Source organism: Nerophis lumbriciformis, linkage group LG30 (assembly GCF_033978685.3).
Source record: "Nerophis lumbriciformis linkage group LG30, RoL_Nlum_v2.1, whole genome shotgun sequence".
NCBI classification, from domain to species: domain Eukaryota; kingdom Metazoa; phylum Chordata; class Actinopteri; order Syngnathiformes; family Syngnathidae; genus Nerophis; species Nerophis lumbriciformis.
This window is the reverse complement of record NC_084577.2, coordinates 18,300,027-18,318,898: the sequence shown is the minus strand read 5'-3', so window position 1 is coordinate 18,318,898 and position 18,872 is coordinate 18,300,027. Positions and strand designations below refer to the sequence as shown.

At 39.2% G+C, this 18,872-nt stretch overlaps 1 protein-coding gene and 2 long non-coding RNA genes across 3 annotated transcripts; all 3 read right to left on the bottom strand.

Moving 5' to 3' along the window:
• LOC133572746 (uncharacterized) lies at positions 1 to 1,630 on the bottom strand. Its single transcript, XM_061925733.1, has one exon. The coding sequence runs from the start codon at positions 1,581 to 1,583 to the stop codon at positions 387 to 389; it is 1,197 nt and encodes a 398-aa protein (XP_061781717.1). The 5' UTR covers positions 1,584 to 1,630; the 3' UTR covers positions 1 to 386.
• Positions 1,631 to 11,000: 9,370 nt separating this feature from the next.
• LOC133572889 (uncharacterized) lies at positions 11,001 to 13,827 on the bottom strand. The gene is made up of 4 exons (XR_012048622.1): positions 13,756 to 13,827; positions 13,247 to 13,361; positions 12,305 to 12,495; positions 11,001 to 11,421 (listed from the first exon to the last, which is right to left on the bottom strand). It is a non-coding gene; the product is annotated as an uncharacterized lncRNA (long non-coding RNA).
• A 2,290-nt stretch (positions 13,828 to 16,117) lies between these two features.
• On the bottom strand, positions 16,118 to 17,714 carry LOC140676725 (uncharacterized). The gene is made up of 4 exons (XR_012048621.1): positions 17,668 to 17,714; positions 17,094 to 17,179; positions 16,774 to 16,994; positions 16,118 to 16,293 (listed from the first exon to the last, which is right to left on the bottom strand). It is a non-coding gene; the product is annotated as an uncharacterized lncRNA (long non-coding RNA).
• Positions 17,715 to 18,872: the final 1,158 nt, after the last annotated feature.

The following is an 18,872-nucleotide window of genomic DNA, read 5'->3' as shown; positions in this document are numbered from 1 at the left end:
CAGTGCCAGTTTGACAGTCTTTATGGCTCGCTCAGCCATTCCATTAGAAGATGGAAAACTGAGGATGTAAAGTGTGAGCTTGATCTCCTATGAGGTTGCAAACGTCTTCATCTCGTAGCTGGTAAAAGGGGCATGATCGCTCACTCGCTCTTTTGATGAAATAGCAGCCTTATAATTATTACAAGTAGCGCTGTTACAATATTTTCTTGTAAAATGTCAGTGTTTGTTCCAAACAGGTATTACCATCTTGAGGCCTGACATCACTACGCCATACGCACTTCGCATAATGATGTCATCCCCACCCGGAAAATCGATGGCAAGCGATTCCAAGGAATTGATACACTGGGAAGTGGTTCTGAACAAGAACAGGTTTTCCATTCCCATCCCTATTCACTGGTATGTATTTTCATGTGTATTTTTAACGGACCTTTCCGTACAAAACCTTTAGCACAGATTGAACATGAAAAAGGTTTTTTACCTGTGTGTATTGTCATGTGTACTTTCAAGTCACTATTTTGTGTGAAACCTTTACCACAGACTGAGCAGATAAAATGTTTTTCTCCAGTGTGTGTTCTCATGTGTATTTTCAAAACCCAATTTCCTGCAAAACCTTTACCACAGATTGAACAGACAAAAGGTTTTTCACCAGTGTGTGTTGTCATGTGTGTTTTCAATTGTGTGTTTTTTGTAAAACCTTTACTACAGACTGAACAGACAAAAGGTTTTTCGCCAGTGTGCGTTCTGATGTGTGCTTTCAAATCAATATTTTGTGTAAAACCTTTAGCACAAATTTTGCAGATAAAAGGTTTTTCTCCAGTGTGTATTCTCATGTGTGTTTTCAAAACAATATTTCGAACGAAACCTTTACCACAGATTGAACAGATAAAAGGTTTTTCACCAGTGTGTGTTGTCATGTGTGTTTTCAAATTAATATTGTGTGTAAAGCTTTTACCACAGATTGAACAGATAAAAGGTTTTTCTCCCGTGTGTGTTCTCATGTGTATTTTCAAATGATTATTTTGTGTAAAGCTTTTACCACAGCTTAAACAGGAAAAAGGTTTCTCACCAGTGTGTATTCTCATGTGTGTTTTCAAATTACGACGGTGATTAAAGGTTTTGCCACAGTGAGAACATTCAAAGTGTGTGTTGTCAGTGTGACATGTCGAACCCGCTTCAGAGATTTTATCATCAGTGTCAGGAGAGTGTGACGTTGTGTCATCACTATCTGATAGTGGAGCTAAGAGCTTGTCTGCTTGTGATCCTCCACAGTGGTCTCCATCAGCTTCTGTTGTCATGTGTAGAGTTGAGCTGCTGCTTGGAGGCTCCGCCTCTCTCTTCTCCTCACTTTCACTTTTGACCTCATCATCTTCACTCTTCACAATGACAACAGTCAATGGCATCTTGGGGACATCAACCTCCTCCAGTCCTTCAAGATGATCTTCATTATGACTGATGCTGTGTTCCTCCTCCTCCGCTTTAAAGAGGGGGGGCTGTAGCTCCTCATCTTCCTCTTTAATGTGGGTGGGATGTGGCTCCTCCTCTTCCTGAGTAATATTGGGGGGCTGGGGTTTTTCCTGCTCCATCCTGGAGGTCCACTTCTGCTGCTCAAGAAGAAGATGTTCTTCACAGAAGTCTGCAGGACACGAAATGACAAACACAAGACTTAGAAAAGTCCAGCTTTGCTCAGTCTTATGAGACAATGTGTATATTAATGTATTTTCCTTTGTGTTCTTAGTTTTACAGTAACTTCATTTGAATATAATATAGACCATTTGATTGATTGATGACTGAATATCAATAAACAACCTCAAGTTGGACATTTGTGCATCTCTAATTTAACTGACTTTTTATTTGTCAAACTAAATTGGAAAAATAGATTATAAATATCATATAACAAAAATTACACATTGATGAATTAGATGATGGCAGTGTAAAGGGGAACTGCACTTTTCTTTCAAGTTTTGCCAATCATTCACAATCTTTAATGACTAAGAACAAACATCTTTCTCATGTTTGTGCACTCTAAATCATAAAAAACAGACTAACACAAGGTGGCTAACAATGTGGCTAATGAGATTAATCTATTCCGCTTTTAACGTCCTCTAAGAAACAAAAAAAACCCGCCAACAATACTCCATTTACATGTCGTGACCTGCATATTAACCAAGTATTAGCAACAATTTTATTGTAGGAGTTAACGCCAAATAACTATTTGACATACTGATTTGCTGCATCGCCTTTGAGTTGGTTAAAGTTTGTGCTGGATGATAAATCATGCTTCGCACCTGTATAGTAGAAGGTTGTGGCCATAAGCCGAAAAGTTGGTGAACTTTGGAATTCAACTTAGAACCAAAGACATTGCTAGGAAGAGGTGACAAGAACATTTTCTCCCAGCATTTTTTAACGTTAGGATTGTTTAGATGAATTAATCACCTAAACGGGGAACACAAGTCTTGTGCTGAAATGCATACACATCCCATCAGTTAGCATCCCAGTGAGTGCGGACATTGTACAGTAAGTGTTTGTCTTATGTCGGTAGTTTGTATTTCTTGTTTAGCGCTTAGCAAAACTGCTAAATTCGGCTTACGTTTCACTCAAGCTATATATTTTTATTACTCAGCTTCCAAAACTCATCCTTTTTATACAGGGTTTCTACAGGCATCAGCAAATCTTGTTAAATGCCTTTTAAATGCCACTTAAAAAAATTAAATGCCCATATCCTACCCATATGGTTATTATATGTAGTCAGAAGCTTACAATTGTCTGTATACACAAAATTATAAGCATTTAAAATAGTAATTTTGAATAATTGAAAAGTTTACATTAACTCTTACTATCTATCTGTTACGTCTTTGACGCATGGCTGCGATTGTCGCGTTCCCCTTCAACGCAGGAAACAAGCAGGAGTAGCGTGCAGGTAAGATTAAGTTCTTTTAATAAAATAAACACAGGACAAAAATACAAAACTGAGGACGCTAGCAAGCGTGGAGCTAAACAAAACCAAAATGTCACCAAGGGAGAAAAAACAAGGAAAGCTAGTCTGTACAAAAATCACTGGAGCGAGGCGAAAAACCGGGAGAACGTAACTGTTGCCTATTGCAAACATTGACCCAGCAACTACTGCTGGGTGACAGGAAACTATAAAGGGGAGTGATTAACCAAAACACCTGGTGGGAACACTAATTGTCAAACTAAGACAGGTGAGGAGAATCAGTGCCCATGGAAACCAATAGTAAACAGGGAAAGAGGGTGCACCCAGGAAACAGACTAAAACAGAAAAACTACCAAACATAAATCATGCCATGACCCGGGTAACGGATCATGACACTATCCATCCATTTTCTACCGCTTGTCCCTTTTTGGTGAATTAGAATTGGATCGCAAGACTGTTTTATCTGAGAATTTATTTTTATTCATTTATTTTTCAGTTGTGCGACGAGGGGGCGACTTGTCCAGGGTGTATACCCTGTCTTCCGCCAAAGTGCAGCTGGGATAGGCTGGGAAATTTGCAGTTTCCCGACATGTATTAATTTTCTCGCTTTCGCCACAACATGAGCACGTTCACAGGATGTAGCATTTCAAGCGTCCGGTGTTCTGACTTTGTGCACCGGCTGTAGACAATCGCCAATTAAAAGGTTCTGCCTGTGAATCATCACACTGTACATACTTTCAATCAAAATAATTAAAAGGGAAACTGCACTTAAGCCCTGTAAATAAACATCCAAAAGTTGATCCATATAATATACCCAGAAATATTTATTTTAAATTGTATCTCTTTAAAAACATGTTGTAAAAAGGCACTTAGAGATGGGAGAGAGGTGTATGGTCAGAGTGTTTGGGCCTGTGTGTGTGTGTGTTTTGTCTCGTCTTGTCTCATACTAACAGTGGTATTATTGTATTGTTAGTGTACAGGAGTTTTTCTTGTTTTGTTTGTATGGTATTGTTCTTGTATTATATTGTTTATGTTAAATGTGGAATGAGTGAGAGGGTTTGGGATATTATAAGCATCTGCTTCATCCAACCCCTTTTCAAGCTTGGCACAAATGTCTCTGCCAAGATGTAAAAAAAATGTGTTGTTGTACTTTACAGGTTTGAAATAAATACTTCAATTCAATTCAATATCCTCTGATAATAAGCCTTAAAATAGCCACAAACTGAGGGATACTTTTCTTTTTTTAATCAGGATACAATTAAGGTTTTATGGAATAATGCATGAACATCATACGAGGAATATAAATTATGCATGTGTTCGGGAATGGATGATTGATTTGCATTGAAAGACATGGGTCGGGCTGTAGGAACAGAATCGTAAGTTGGACAACATCACTGAAAGACTTATCGAAATGCAAAAATGTATCAAATTGAGAGCCAGTACAGACGATTAGATCAGACAAGACATTGAAATGTCTGCTCCCTTGGAAAACAACAATCATTATCTTCGAGTCCACTCCCTTAAATGGCCTTGACGCTGCTTTAAACAGATAAAGGCTGTTCTGGAAACATCCACTGAAGGACATCACAGCGATAGCTGCTCTGACATCCCTCCCTCCTCCAATAACACCTGGGAGTTGAACTTTGCTCCTAACGCCTGCAGAGAGACACTCCAGGCCTATAGACACAACAACAATACACCCTGAACAATGGACACATGCACTCACCCCATGTGGTATATGTTGGAACACGAAGCAGTGCCCGGGTGGCTGGCAGCTTGGGGCTGGATGCCCGCCCCCCTTAACCTGATCTGACTCTCGCTAGATCCTTGTAGTTCGCTGAGCTCCACACATTGATCTGGGATTTCTCAATAGCAGATGTATTTCAGAAGGCGGGGACTTGTAAAAAAAAATAATTCTATGTGATTGGATAAACCACTTGTCCGTTATCTTGAATGACGTGCTACTTCAACCACTCACATCGAAATCAACCTGTGACGCTGATGAGAGCGACGCTGGGAAATCCAAACCTGGTCGGAAGAGCCAAAACATCCTCGCTACCAATAAATGCCTTCAAAACCTTTCTCTGTTCATCTTTTAAAGAATTAATATTCGATAGATTCGACAAAACAGTTGCAATACCAGAATCAATGTCAGCACACGACACAGCGAGGGCTACATTGTTGTTTGAATCAAACAGTCGCTTCGGCGCTACATCACATCTATGAAATCCCGCCCGGCGATCCTGATTGGTTCATTATTTTTTGCTATCTGGAAGGAGTTTGCAATGCCTTTGAGCCCAGACCCTTGTGTGGAGCTCAGCGAACTACAAGGGTCTGGCAAGAGTCAGGTTACGCCCCCCTACCCCTCATTTGATTGATTGACATACTGTATTGACTAACGGGGGAGTCCTACAGTTGAACATTTTTTAATGCCCCTGGACATCGTATCTACTGCATTTTAATGCCATTTAAGGCCTTCATTTTCACAAAATCAATTTAATGACTGAATGCTTTTGAATGCGCTGCGAAAAACCTGGTATAATCAGGATCAAAAATATGAGGTTCTGGTAGGGGTGTAACTAAGGCTGCAGCTAACGATTATTTTTCTATCGATTAATCTATAGATTATTTTTTTCGATTAATCGGTTAATCTATAGATTATTTTTTTCCGATTAATCTATAGATTATTTTTCCTTTTACCGATTTTTTTTTTTATTTAAAATGAAGATGAAAAAATAAATGTTGGCCAGTTTTTTCAAAAGGCATGACTTTTATATACAAAAAAAAAAGTATGGCCACTCAGTCAACATTGACAACAACATGACAAAATATTCTGTAACAATGTAAACATTTAAAACTTTTAACATTTAACAAAATTAAAAGTAGCTTATTTGCTTTTTAATGTGCAAATATAAAAGTAAACATCCAGTGCAAATCTTAATATTCTGCAATAGTATAAGCATTTCTAAAGTAAAAGTATTGCTTATTTTGCTTTAAAATGTGCAAAAATAAAGATAAACATCCAATACAAAAAAGTGCAAAACGAAATATTCTGTAACAGTGTAAACATTTCAACAAAAGTAAAAGTATTGCTTATTTTGCTTAATAACACAACAATGATAGTATGATTAAAGTGAAAGTTAATTGTTGGTTTGTACATAGTATATGTAACTGTTAATGTTGTAAAAGGTATTTGCACAACTAATTAACGTTAGCGTTAAAGAGGAGCGCGTCTTTGTAAACACTGAACAGGCATGCCAAACGCGCCTCTCAGAGCGAAACAGTGTTTTAGTTTATGAATTTACAACGCAGATACAAATGACACATTCATGATTTTGTGTAATGATGACAATGTATACTCACGCGGACGATTGACTAGTTGATGGTGATGGCAAGAACGCTGTCGGGTGTTTTCTTTTCAAATGTTCCTTCATAGCCGTTGTGCTGCTATGATAGGCCATTTCCGCTCGACACAGTGTGCATACAACAACTGTCAAGTGTTTTGCTTTTTTCGCTGTGCTTATCCCACACTTGAAGGGATGTACCAATGCTGAATGTGGCTTCTGGATTTCACTCAAAAGACCAGACCGTAGTTACTTTTTCCTTTTATTTTCCTTTAGTTTGCAACAGTTTTTCCAACCAACAAACAGCTTCTTTTTTCTTCTTTAGTCTTTTTAGCAGTCTTTAGCAGTGTTAATAGACTTTAGTTTCTTTAGCTGTCATTAGCTGTCTTTAGTAGCCTTTAGTAGCCTTTAGTAGCCTTTAGCTTCTTTAGTAGGTGAAAAACCTTTAAGGACAAAACACCACAAGATTAACATGCTGTAAAAAAATCAATCAATTATCAATCCCATAATTTACAACTATTAATTAGCTAACAAACTCTTAACCATTAAACAAGTGCAAGAAAATGGACACATCTTTTCCCTTTAAGTTAAAACAGATTTTAAATAAATTGTCTCAACATAAATGCACCAAGATACATATAAAATACATTTAACACCAGAAACACAATAGATAAATGCAACAGAAAACCCAATATGCAAATACATAAATACCTAACCAATTAACCACCTATTTAGATACATATTTAAAATCCATATTCAATATAAATATATTATTAATTTAGCAGTGAAACACTCAATCTTAAATGCTGTCTACTGGTAGAGAAATGCCCCTTTTTCTACGCCCTCACCAACACAGTTAAATCCAACACTTTAAATTGAGCGACTTCACCCTCCTGATGAAGCAAACTGCTCCAACATTTATCAAACTAAGCAAAGAATATCAACACTAAACAACAGTTACATAACACATTGTGTGTATTTAGCCTCCAGACTAAGCACGCTACATGCACACAACCCCCCCTCCCATCTCACCAGCGCAACAGGTGCGCCACACCCACGAAGAGAAATATTAAATCTTATATACTTTTGGCACAACTCTGGGTTATCTGTAATGAACTAAACCTTTTTCCACTCTGCGCTGGCGTCTTTTGTACTCCTTGATTTGACACAGCGGTCTAATTACCGGGCTCGCGCACCAGCAGATGAGACAGGCGCGCGCCGCGTTATACCTGCGCGCGAACGTAAACTGATCGGCTCTGATTTTATAAGCCGACTGGCCGAAATAATGCCGAATTATATACATTTGTTTATTGAAATACTCCCACACTTTTGACGACTTTTAGCGTGCTTTTTTTCCCTCGCTCGCACCATCTGCTTTGCGCTCCGCCATGACGGCAGTGTGACGTAAATATGCGACGCGTCGAAGCATAAAAACGACGTCGACGTATTTACGTAACCGATGACGTCGACTACGTCGACGCGTCGTTTCAGCCTTAGGTGTAACGCATACTTGCCAACCTTGAGACCTCCGATTTCGGGAGGTGGGGGTGCGGGGGGCGTGGTCAGGGGTGGGGCGGGGCGTGGTTAAGAGGGGAGGAGTATATTGACAGCTAGAATTCACCAAGTCAAGTATTTCATACATATATATATATATATATATATATATATATATATCTACATCCTGAAAATATGCAAACAAAACTGTGTTTAGATAATTGATACTTCAAATTTGCATAAATAAATCTTAAGGAATATAACATAACTTGGCTTCTGAGAGCTTCAAAATGTAATGAATAAAATGCTAAAGTTGTTGATAAACAAGCAATTATTTTAATAATTAAATATGGTCATTTTAAATGAATTATGATCATTTAAAATTCATTATTTCAAATATGTTTATTTTAATGTATAATTCTATGGCTGGATGTAATAAGGAGTCAGAAAAAATACAAATAAAAATACAATTAATTTTGATGTTTTTAGCAAAATATAGTAAAAATGTATTTCTATTTTTTTGTTTGTTTTTTAATTAATAAATATATTTGTTTTTAGGTAAGAACATAATAATACAATTTATCTTTAGTCTGGATGATTTAGTTCTTGTCACCCTGTTGTCCTCCCGTCATGAAAAAAGGCTGTCCTCACTCAGGTCCGCATGGAGCTGGAGGGGGCGTGGCCTCCAGTTCCGGCTGAAAATCGGGAGATTTTCGGGAGAATATTTGTCCCGGGAGGTTTTCGGGAGAGGCACTGAATTTCGGGAGTCTCCCGGAAAATTCGGGAGGGTTGGCAAGTATGGTGTAACGGTACACAAAAGTTTCGGTTCTGTACGTACCTCGGTTTAGAGGTCACGGTTCGGTTCATTTTCGGTACAGTAAGAAAACAACAAAATATAAATTTTTTTGGTTATCTATTTAACCAAATTTGCAAAATCTTCCACCAAAAATATTTTTCTTAGTGGAATATTTGATGTGAAGTAATCGGAACCTTGGATAAGTCAATAATTCATAATAACATTGATTTTGATTCAATATTATGTTTTGAGCAATGACAGTTTGAAAGAAAAAAAAACAGCTTTGTTTTATTAGTCAACATTGCAACTTTTTCTAAATTACACTTTTGTTATGTTTTTGTTTATTTTAATAGTATTTTTAAAATGTGCCGTGGGCCTTTAAAACATTAGCTGTGGGCCGCAAATGGCCTCCGGGGCACACTTTTGACACCCCTGCTATAGATAATAAAAAATTAAATCTGATAAATCTATGGATAAAAAGCAGAGCCTGGCGACGCATGCGCGTTTATCATAACTCTCTCGCTCTCTCTGTCTCTGCCCCTCCCTCACGAATGCTGCTGCGCGCACCTCCACAATTAGTTTTGTTTTTAACCCCTTCTTAACCCTGAACGTACATTGAAAATACACGCAACCCTAACTCAAAATGCCGGACATTTGAGGCATTTAAGAAACTGCGCCCGGACAGCCCCGCAAAAGAGGACATGTCCGGTGAAAAGAGGACGTATGGTCAGTCTATCGTAGCCCCGTCGCTGCCAACATGCCGTGTGTTGTGCCTCGGTGTGCATTGTTTACACAATGTGCGGTACGCTACTTAATATGTCCGTGTGGAAACTCGTTCGGTACACCTCCAAACCGAACCGAAGCCCCCGTACCGAAACAATACAAATACACGTACCGTTACACCCCAAGGTTCTGGATCATCATTTATCCCAAAAGTAGTCTTTGTTGGCTGTCATAAAGTCCTTCATGATAAGTGGTAGCTGGTATTGATGGAAACAACGAAAGTTGTTATGTCAAAGCACCACCAAAAAAGTTCCAGCAACGCTTAAAATTACCAAGATACTTGAATATTAAATGTTAATATGAATGTGCCTTTTACGGTGCTACATTAAATAAACACAGCATGTATATAAAACATTTTGGAAGTTTTTAGAGCGCTTTGTATGCAGAATACATAAAATTCCCATTACCTCTACTATTAGCTGCCTCTTGCTAGTGTTTTTTTCTTCCCAACTTAGACTGCACTATTTTACCGAATGATTGATAAAATAAATGATAAAAAGTCCCGTTCCCCTTAACTATTGCGCTGCTGTCATGAAAATATTGCAGTTCAGTGGGAGACAACACAGTTGTATTTATTATATGGTTTATTTTATTTTTGTCTGCAAATAAAATGTGTTTACATTTTCAGAACCAACTATAATATCTTACTTTCACTACAATGCTCCTCCGCTCAGTAAAGTTATTCCAAGTGTACTTTCATGTCAACGATGAAACATAAAGTTAGTAAAGATGTGAGAGTAAGAAGTAAACAAACCTGTTCTGTGCAACACAACTTGATGCTTCTTGAAAACAGCGTCCAGTAGTTGACGTTGTCGCTAGTTCTCCTCTTTAGTTGGAGAAAGTTCCTCCTCGTACTCTGCTATCTTTCTTTATAACATTACAAATATTTCTTCCACAGCCGCAGTTAGTCGCTAATTCACCAACACTCTCAGCATTTTGCTTAGTGATGTGTTGATAACTTCAGGGTGTATTTTCTTAGCAGCTAACAAGCTAAGCTAAGTAACAGGCGAAGACTAAGTCCACCTAAGAAGCTTCAAAGTTCCCTGAGTAGAGTTTACCCTGACACAAATAATGAATAAAGTTTAGTTTGTCACACGAATAGGTAAAAACGTAAAAATGAAGGAATTAACGCAGATTAAAAAAAACACAATGTTCCGCTGCCTTTTACGAGACGATCCGTGACAGAATGCATCAGTCCGCGCATGTGCAGTTGATAGCTTTCGTCACTTCCTGTTGACGTGTGTCCTTCTTTTTACAGAACTGTAAACACGACAAAAAAAAAAATCAACGAACGACTCGTCCAGGCTGTACCCAGCCTTGAGCCAGAATGCAGCTGGGATAGGCTCCAGCCACCCCCGCGACCCCGAGAGGGACAAGCAGTAAAAAAATAAATGGATGGACCCTGCAAAAAATGTTCTATAGAATTTCTAAAGAAAATCTCTATAGAATTTCTAATGAACTTTAGGACCGAAGTTCTATAGAACAGGATTCTAAAGAATGGTTCTATAGAACAGGGTTCTAAAGAATGGTTCTATAGAACAGGGTTCTAAAGAATGGTTCTATAGAACGTGGTTCTAAAGAATGGTTCTATAGAACAGGGTTCTAAAGAATGGTTCTATAGAACAAGGTTCTAAAGAATGGTTCTATAGATCACCTCTAAAGAATAGTGCTATAGAAGAAAGTTCTAAAGAGTAGTTCTATAGAACAGGCTCCTATGGAATGGCTTTCTGTGGAATACGGTTCAGAATGATGTAGAAATGATTGGGCAGGCATTCTACAAAATCTGTGGTCTAACACTGGCAATGGAGAAAGACAAATATTGCAGTTGAATGAATGTTGACTTGTATTTATTATATACATGTAACTCAAATCTTGACGTAATAAATAAATGTCAGCAGCATAAATCAACATGATCACCGCGCTTCCCCGACTGTTAGAGACGGCTAGACGTCCAGCAGAATTTGTTTCTGAGGCCTTCTTTTTTTCCATTTTCTGCGCAATGTTCAGTTTCACTCCAATGATTTTCTTTATCACATTTGCTTCACTTGAGGGATGGAGCTTCTTCACAAAATCTGAAAGATCAATAAAATATACCAGAATTAGTGTCTGCAGACACCAAGACACTAGCTGTCATGCAATGAGTTACACTATGGCATTTTTCAGCTCGATAAAGAGAGTGATGTCTATCATTTAATCAATGCAATGGATAGTCAACACACTGCATACATTGCATATCACACGTTTCTATGCTGTAAGGCACTTGCACTGCTTGACGCACACAAAATCATATGTGGTGCAATCATGCCAGGCTTTACGAACTGCAACAAATCTGTATCAAATTCTGACAGTGCATGTACACTATTCATTAGCTATATAGAAAATCCATTCAGTGTGTGAAATATTTTTCAAATTATTTTCAGGATTTCACTTTCTTGTGAATCTTGTTGTGTACTTGATGGGTGTCCCCAATGGCGTTCAAACAATCACGAAAGTGCATTAATAGAATTCTAATAAAAATATTTAACTTCAATCTGATTGAAACCATATCCACATCGGGAAGGGGATCTGACACATTCCCTATCTAAAAGTCGTTCACTTCTCAACTTGCAGCAGAACTCACGGAAATTCCCGACGCTAGTTGTTAAATAGTAAGGCGGAGAATGCCGATATAAGATATCAAACGAGAAAAAGGTGTAGATATCCGTGCGCTGCGGTTTTTGCTTTGTCACTTGATGTTGGTTTCCGACGAGATCAAAGCTAATGTGACCACCCATGCCTATAAATCTGTCAAAACGAACATCTCGCAGTCAATTCATGGACCAAGCCGACTGGAAGCTATGGATATCTATACTTCATGCCAAACGATCACGGAACGACTTGGAGATAGGAAAAGGGTCAGATCCACTTCCCTGATGTGGATATGGTTTTAATCAGATTGATTTAACTTATACTCACCAATAATAGCAGACACTTTGTTGTCATCCAGTTTTGGTTTCTCATGCTTATCCTTAAAAGCATTGGATTTTTTTCCTGTCAAGCTGCTGTTGGCCAGCTCCTCTCTGGCAGAGCGACAGCAGGACGTCGAGCTGATAGTATTGTTGCCTGACGTGATAAGTCGTCCATCTTCATTAGCAGGCCAGGAAGTCCTTTAATAGAAAAAAGTACATTGTGATGCAGACACAATAAAAAAAAATATATACATTAATAACATGAAGCTGGCGATATCCAAACCGCTCGGCTCTAACCCCAGCTATCATAATGTAAGGGTATTTTGATAGGAATCTTGTTCAAGTCAAGGGAAACATGGTAAGGAAGCAATCAAAGATGAAAAATATATATAACCATATATATTAATTCATCCTGACCACGCGAAGATTTAATATTTGTCGGTCAAGTATTAATCAGATATCCAGCTGAGACAAAATATCAAGAAGGAAGGGACGTAACTCTTGCTAATATAAGAGAAACACACAAAAACGGACGGACAGACAGACAAACAAACAAGTACCATATGGCCTCCCCTTATTTAGAGGGGAGGACATCACAACTTAGGATGTTGTATATGCAACAGTTCTGAAATTATCCCAAATCATAAATGGATTTTTATTGGAAAAAAGGGGCATAACTCTGGAAAATATTGTCCGAGACGACTCATTTTCGATAGGCTTCTTGTTACACTAAGATAAATAGATGTAACAAGTTTGGTTTCCGTACATGAAACGATTCTGTAAATATTGCGGTGACGGATGGACAGCCGTACATGACGACAATACCCGTAGGCCAAAGTTAGATGAAAATACAGTAATAAGAAAGTTATTTCATACATCGACATGTAAGCATATTTTCCATCAACCTATGATAATTACAATAACATACTTCTAGAATAAGAAAACCTACCTTCAACAACCCTCAATGCATCTCGAAGGGATTTGTTTTCCTCTCTCAACTGGAGGACTTCCTTCTTCAGGGATTCCATTTCTGTACATGTATCTTTCGGTGAAGTTCTTCCCAGCTGAAAATGTCAAAATAGTAAATCAAATGAAATAATTTGTATTATGATTAATTTGGGCGCTCATATGTTTTCCGGAAGCAATTTGTCCTGGATACGGCCCTGACAGCACCATATAAGTTTTACATGTATAAGCAACCTTGTAGGCACATTAATTTGAATATGCTACATGTACATGTAGCAGTAAGCCATTCACACAGGAGGCACTGTTCATCAGGTATTTGTAGTGTTATTTTCATATAAGTAAAAGTATAAACTTGTGTTTTAAACCAGTTGCCAGGGATGCAATTTTTACGTCCTCGATTTCAAATGAATGCTAGGCACTTGTGATTGTTTGCCTCGAGAGGGTGCTTTGATTAACCAATAAAATCCTATTCTATTCTATTCATGTACTCACAGCAGCAAGTTGGGCCTTCAATTGTGCCCGAGCATCATATCCCACAGCTGTACGGCTTACTTTCCTCTTTTTCTTCTGAAAAATCAAGATTAACAAGAAAATGTGTTCAGTTCTTTTATATGCCATTGAAGTGAAGAAATATGTTTGCAGAAATGATAGATTTTCGAGTACATGCAGAAAGTCTGTCAACACCTCAATTTGTCTTGAATATTATTCTGTCTGAGTTGGTCGAATTGAATCAAAATATTCAATAACTTTAAAGCCTACAATGAAACATGATGTGATTAACTTTTATGATAAAGAAAAACTGACAAGGTACCGTATTTTCCGCACTATAAGGCGCACCGGATTATTAGCCGCACCTTCAATGAATGGCATATTTCATAACTTTGTCCACCAATAAGCCGCCCCGGACTATAAGCCGCGCCTACGCTGCGCTAAAGGGAATGTCAAAAAAACAGTCAGATAGGTCAGTCAAACTTTAATAATATATTAAAAACCAGCGTTCTAACAACTCTGTTCACTCCCAAAATGTACGCAAATGTGCAATCACAAACATAGTAAAATTCAAAATAGTGCAGAGCAATAGCAACATAATGTTGCTCGAACGTTAATGTCACAACACACAAAATAAACATAGCGCTCACTTTCTGAAGTTATTCTTCATTCGTAAATCCTTCGTCTTCGGTGTCCGAAGTGAAAAGTTGGGCAAATTTACGATCCACTGGCAGATGTTGGCGTCGTCTGGCGCTGCCTCCTCGTCTTAGTGAAGGTGTGTTCGCCTTCTGTCATCCATTGTTCCCACGCAGTTAGCAGTCTAGCTTCGAATGCCCTGTTGACACCAATATCTAGCGGCTGGAGGTCTTTTGTCAATCCACCCGGAATGACGGCGAGTATTGAATTAAGCGCGTAAGCGTGTCTCTCAATGTGCTGTTATGAGCTAGCAAATATAACAACTACACTACCCAGCATGCAACGATAGTTACGAGCATGCGCGGTAGCCCTGAGAAGCGTTGTTGTATGCTGGGAGTTAGAATGTGGTTATGAGCACGCTGTGAGTAAACGTTGAGAACTCAGTTAACACGCCTCGTCTGCATTATTTATAATTAGACAGACAACACACTTAATAGGAGCCATTTTGGGGTCTTTACATAAACACACAAATGGAAATGAAACGTCACATATCCCAGCATGCACCGCGCACTTCTTCGTCATCCACTGTTCCCACGCAGTTAGCAGTCTAGCTTCGAATGCCCTGTTGACACCAATATCTAGCGGCTGGAGGTCTTTTGTCAATCCACCCGGAATGACGGCGAGTATTGAATTAAGCGCGTAAGCGTGTCTCTTAATGTGCTGTTATGAGCTAGCAAATATAACAACTACACTACCCAGCATGCAACGATAGTTACGAGCATGCGCGGTAGCCCTGAGAAGCGTTGTATGCTGGGAGTTAGAATGTGGTTATGAGCACGCTGTGAGTAAACGTTGAGAACTCAGTTAACACGCCTCGTCTGCATTATTTATAATTAGACAGACAACACACTTAATAGGAGCCATTTTGGGGTCTTTACATAAACACACAAATGGAAATGAAACGTCACATATCCCAGCATGCACCGCGCGCTTCTTCGTCATCCACTGTTCCCACGCAGTTAGCAGTCTAGCTTCGAATGCCCTGTTGACACCAATATCTAGCGGCTGGAGGTCTTTTGTCAATCCACCCGGAATGACGGCGAGTATTGAATTAAGTGCGTAAGCGTGTCTCTTAATGTGCTGTTATGAGCTAGCAAATATAACAACTACACTACCCAGCATGCAACGATAGTTACGAGCATGCGCGGTAGCCCTGAGAAGCGTTGTATGCTGGGAGTTAGAATGTGGTTATGAGCACGCTGTGAGTAAACGTTGAGAACTCAGTTAACACGCCTCGTCTGCATTATTTATAATTAGACAGACAACACACTTAATAGGAGCCATTTTGGGGTCTTTACATAAACACACAAATGGAAATGAAACGTCACATATCCCAGCATGCACCGCGCGCTTCTTCTACGGGGAAAAAAGATGGCGGCTGTTTACCGTAGTTGCGAGACCTAAACTTTATGAAAATGAATCTTAATATTTATCCATATATAAAGCGCACCGGGTTATAAGGCGCACTGTCAGCTTTTGAGAAAATTTGTGGTTTTTAGGTGCGCCTTATAGTGCGGAAAATACGGTACTTCAAAAGTATGGGATTGAATCCTACAAAACCTCACACAGTTGAAACACCACTGAAATAGTGAGTGAGTGAATTAACGTTTAACGTCGCTTTCAACACTATTTCGGTCATATCGCGACAACACCACTGAAATAAAAGTACCTGCTGTCTGTCAGATAGAGTCTCCTCGTCACTTTCATCCTTGCTCTCACTGTCTGATGACCAAGACTTTGGCTGTTTGTTTCTCTTGCCTCTGCCATATTCCAAATCACCAGTAAGGGGTACATCCTTGCCATCCTGAGCGGCTTTCAAATATGGCGTCAGTTCACGTGTGTCTTCTGTGTAAAAACAAATATGTGCCACATTAAGCTAAATTAAACTGTACAGTTAGTCATACATTTCAGCAGCAGATTGTTATCACTAAATTACTTTGGTATACCTACAGTTCTGATGATTCAGAAATTCACCTCAGCGAGAAACAAATTTCACCTTACTTTCCCTTATTTACAGGCTCACAGCCATATTAAAAAATTGTCAAGGTTAGGTCTGTACTATCATGACAATCACCTCAGCATTGCAGATTGAAACATTCAGTATACCAGGGCTGCACTGATGAGAAATTACTATCAACCATGGAAGAAAAAAAATTATATTAATTAAATTTAACTTTACATAAACAAAGTCGAAAGTTCAAGGTGTAAAACCAGAAGTACATTAAATATATCTATATTAAATATATCTATATTTAATGTACTTCTGGTAAAACGTATAATTTTTACTGAATTGAATTGAAAAGTTTTCAACTGTTTATTAATTACCACCAAATCTCAGAATTCTTGCCACGTATTTGGTTTGTGACTGCTTCCTTCCTCCTGCTTTGTTGAGTGGCCATGGAACTTGGACTTCTTTATCACTGTCCCAATTTTCTCCATTCATCTTCTCTCGAGAACCGCTCGTGGTTAATATAATATATTTCGTCTCGATGATCATCCTCCCCTTGCTTCCGTTTGGCGACCTGACTGGGGGCCAAACTCCTTCTCTGTGTGATCACACAAGCCTGACGTTACAAACAATGGAGGGATGATAATAATAATAATAATAATAATAATAATAAATGAGGCTAGTTTTGCTAGCTCACCATTTCCGCCCGTGCCTCGAAGCTGCTGTTTGGCTCAACGTTAGCCCGCTTGTGACGTCTCGCATCGCGCCTAGAAGACCCTAAACCTAAATGTGATGTTTAAGCCAACATAGTTACCGTCAATGAACTCCGACGTGACTTGAGCAGTTTAGAAAGAGCGAGTGAAGTCAACATGGACGTTGTGGCCGCCATCACCAACTCAAACTGCCCGCGAAATCTGCTTTGCAACTACGGCAAGCGCGAAGGGGAAAAATAAATAATTAAAAAAAAAAAGATGATTTGAAACATATTCGCACTTATTAGTGTCGGATATGAGAAACATTGATACAACGCGATTATTACCAACTATACATGAATTTGGTTGTGATTGCAGCCTTAAAACAGTTTTGTTATTTTATAACAAAACGAGAGCAGTTCTATCTATCGTGTTTGGGGGGGGGGGGGGGGGGGGGGGTTTGTAATGTTACGGCGGGAAAAGTAGTAAACTAAATATAACATTGAACCATGCTTTTGAAAATGTATACATTTAAATCCTGGCAAATACTGACTTTAAACAATATAAATTGTTACTTACATGAGTTCGGTAAAGTGTTTTCCTATTGGGCTCCGTGAAGAAACGTGTATGGCCTTGTTCTTCGAACATTTTGATATCATACAACTGATGCCAGAAAGAGACAATGCTTTGGGAGGGGGGTGCGATCCCTGATATCAGGTATTACATCACTTAGAAATAAAGTTGTTAAAGAGATGCGCAAAGCCAGGGCAAAGTTCTTCATAGATTTAATCAATAGTGGTAAAGTAAGTGGCAAATTGCTATGGAAACGTCTAAATTGCCTATTTAAACGTAAAAAAAAAAAAAAAATTATAATTCCAGAGGTATACAGCTACACACAAATGGAACTCTAACTGACAATTTAGATGATATAGTGAATAGTTTTAATAATTATTTTATCAGCTCAATAAAGTGCCATACATCCATTTTGCTACAGCTTGTCTTTCGGGGGATTGCAAACCTTTGAGGGCTGACCCATCATAGGTTTGCGCCACAAGTTTGTCCCTGAAAGACTTCAAAAACGGCCTGAGCATCTCTTCCCCCAGAAACATAAACAAATCCGATAAAGCGCTCCTGAATTTTACCTGCCCTATCCACATAGCGAACAATGACAGAGCGTTGAGCATGGCAAGCTATATCAGTTGTTTCATCCACCTGCCATGGAAAAAAGGGAGCAACCTGAATTTCATCCTTGATCTCATCAGAAACAGTGGCTGAAAGAGCAGAGATCAAGTCATTTTGGATTGCATGGGACATATTAGAAAACACAGCTGATGACTGGAATTGTGTGGCCAGAACAGAGTCATATTTAGCGAATGCTTCTGTAAACTCCCTGTAATTCCCCTTGTGGGATGATTCAACACTCTCTTCATGCCCCCTAAATGACAGCTCCAGACGGCCAAGCAAGGAAGTCACATTTTAATTACAGCAAGGTGGTCTTGCCGCTGGGCCTTAGGCCTGTCGCACCTCCACCGGTGCCTGTGGTGGACTGTGCATGGCAGGGACGTCCTCTTCCCTGAGGCAGGCCTAAACCTGACCGCATTCCAGAAAAGGTTTTGCTGCAGGGTCTTCAGCTGGGGACCACCTCTCATTGATGTTTCGCCCCTTAGCCCAGAACATCTCCCGGTGGCGGGGCAGTGAACAGGGACGTCTCCCTGACACCCCCTGCAGCAAAACCTACTTGGATGTTGCTCCCCAAGCCTTGTCGCGTCGTTTGAGCCAGAGCC

What these genes read in the sequence shown, in the direction of transcription:
- LOC133572746 (XM_061925733.1), bottom strand. Translation starts at nt 1,583, where the DNA reads ATGGAGCAGGAAAAACCCCAGCCCCCCAATATTACTCAGGAAGAGGAG.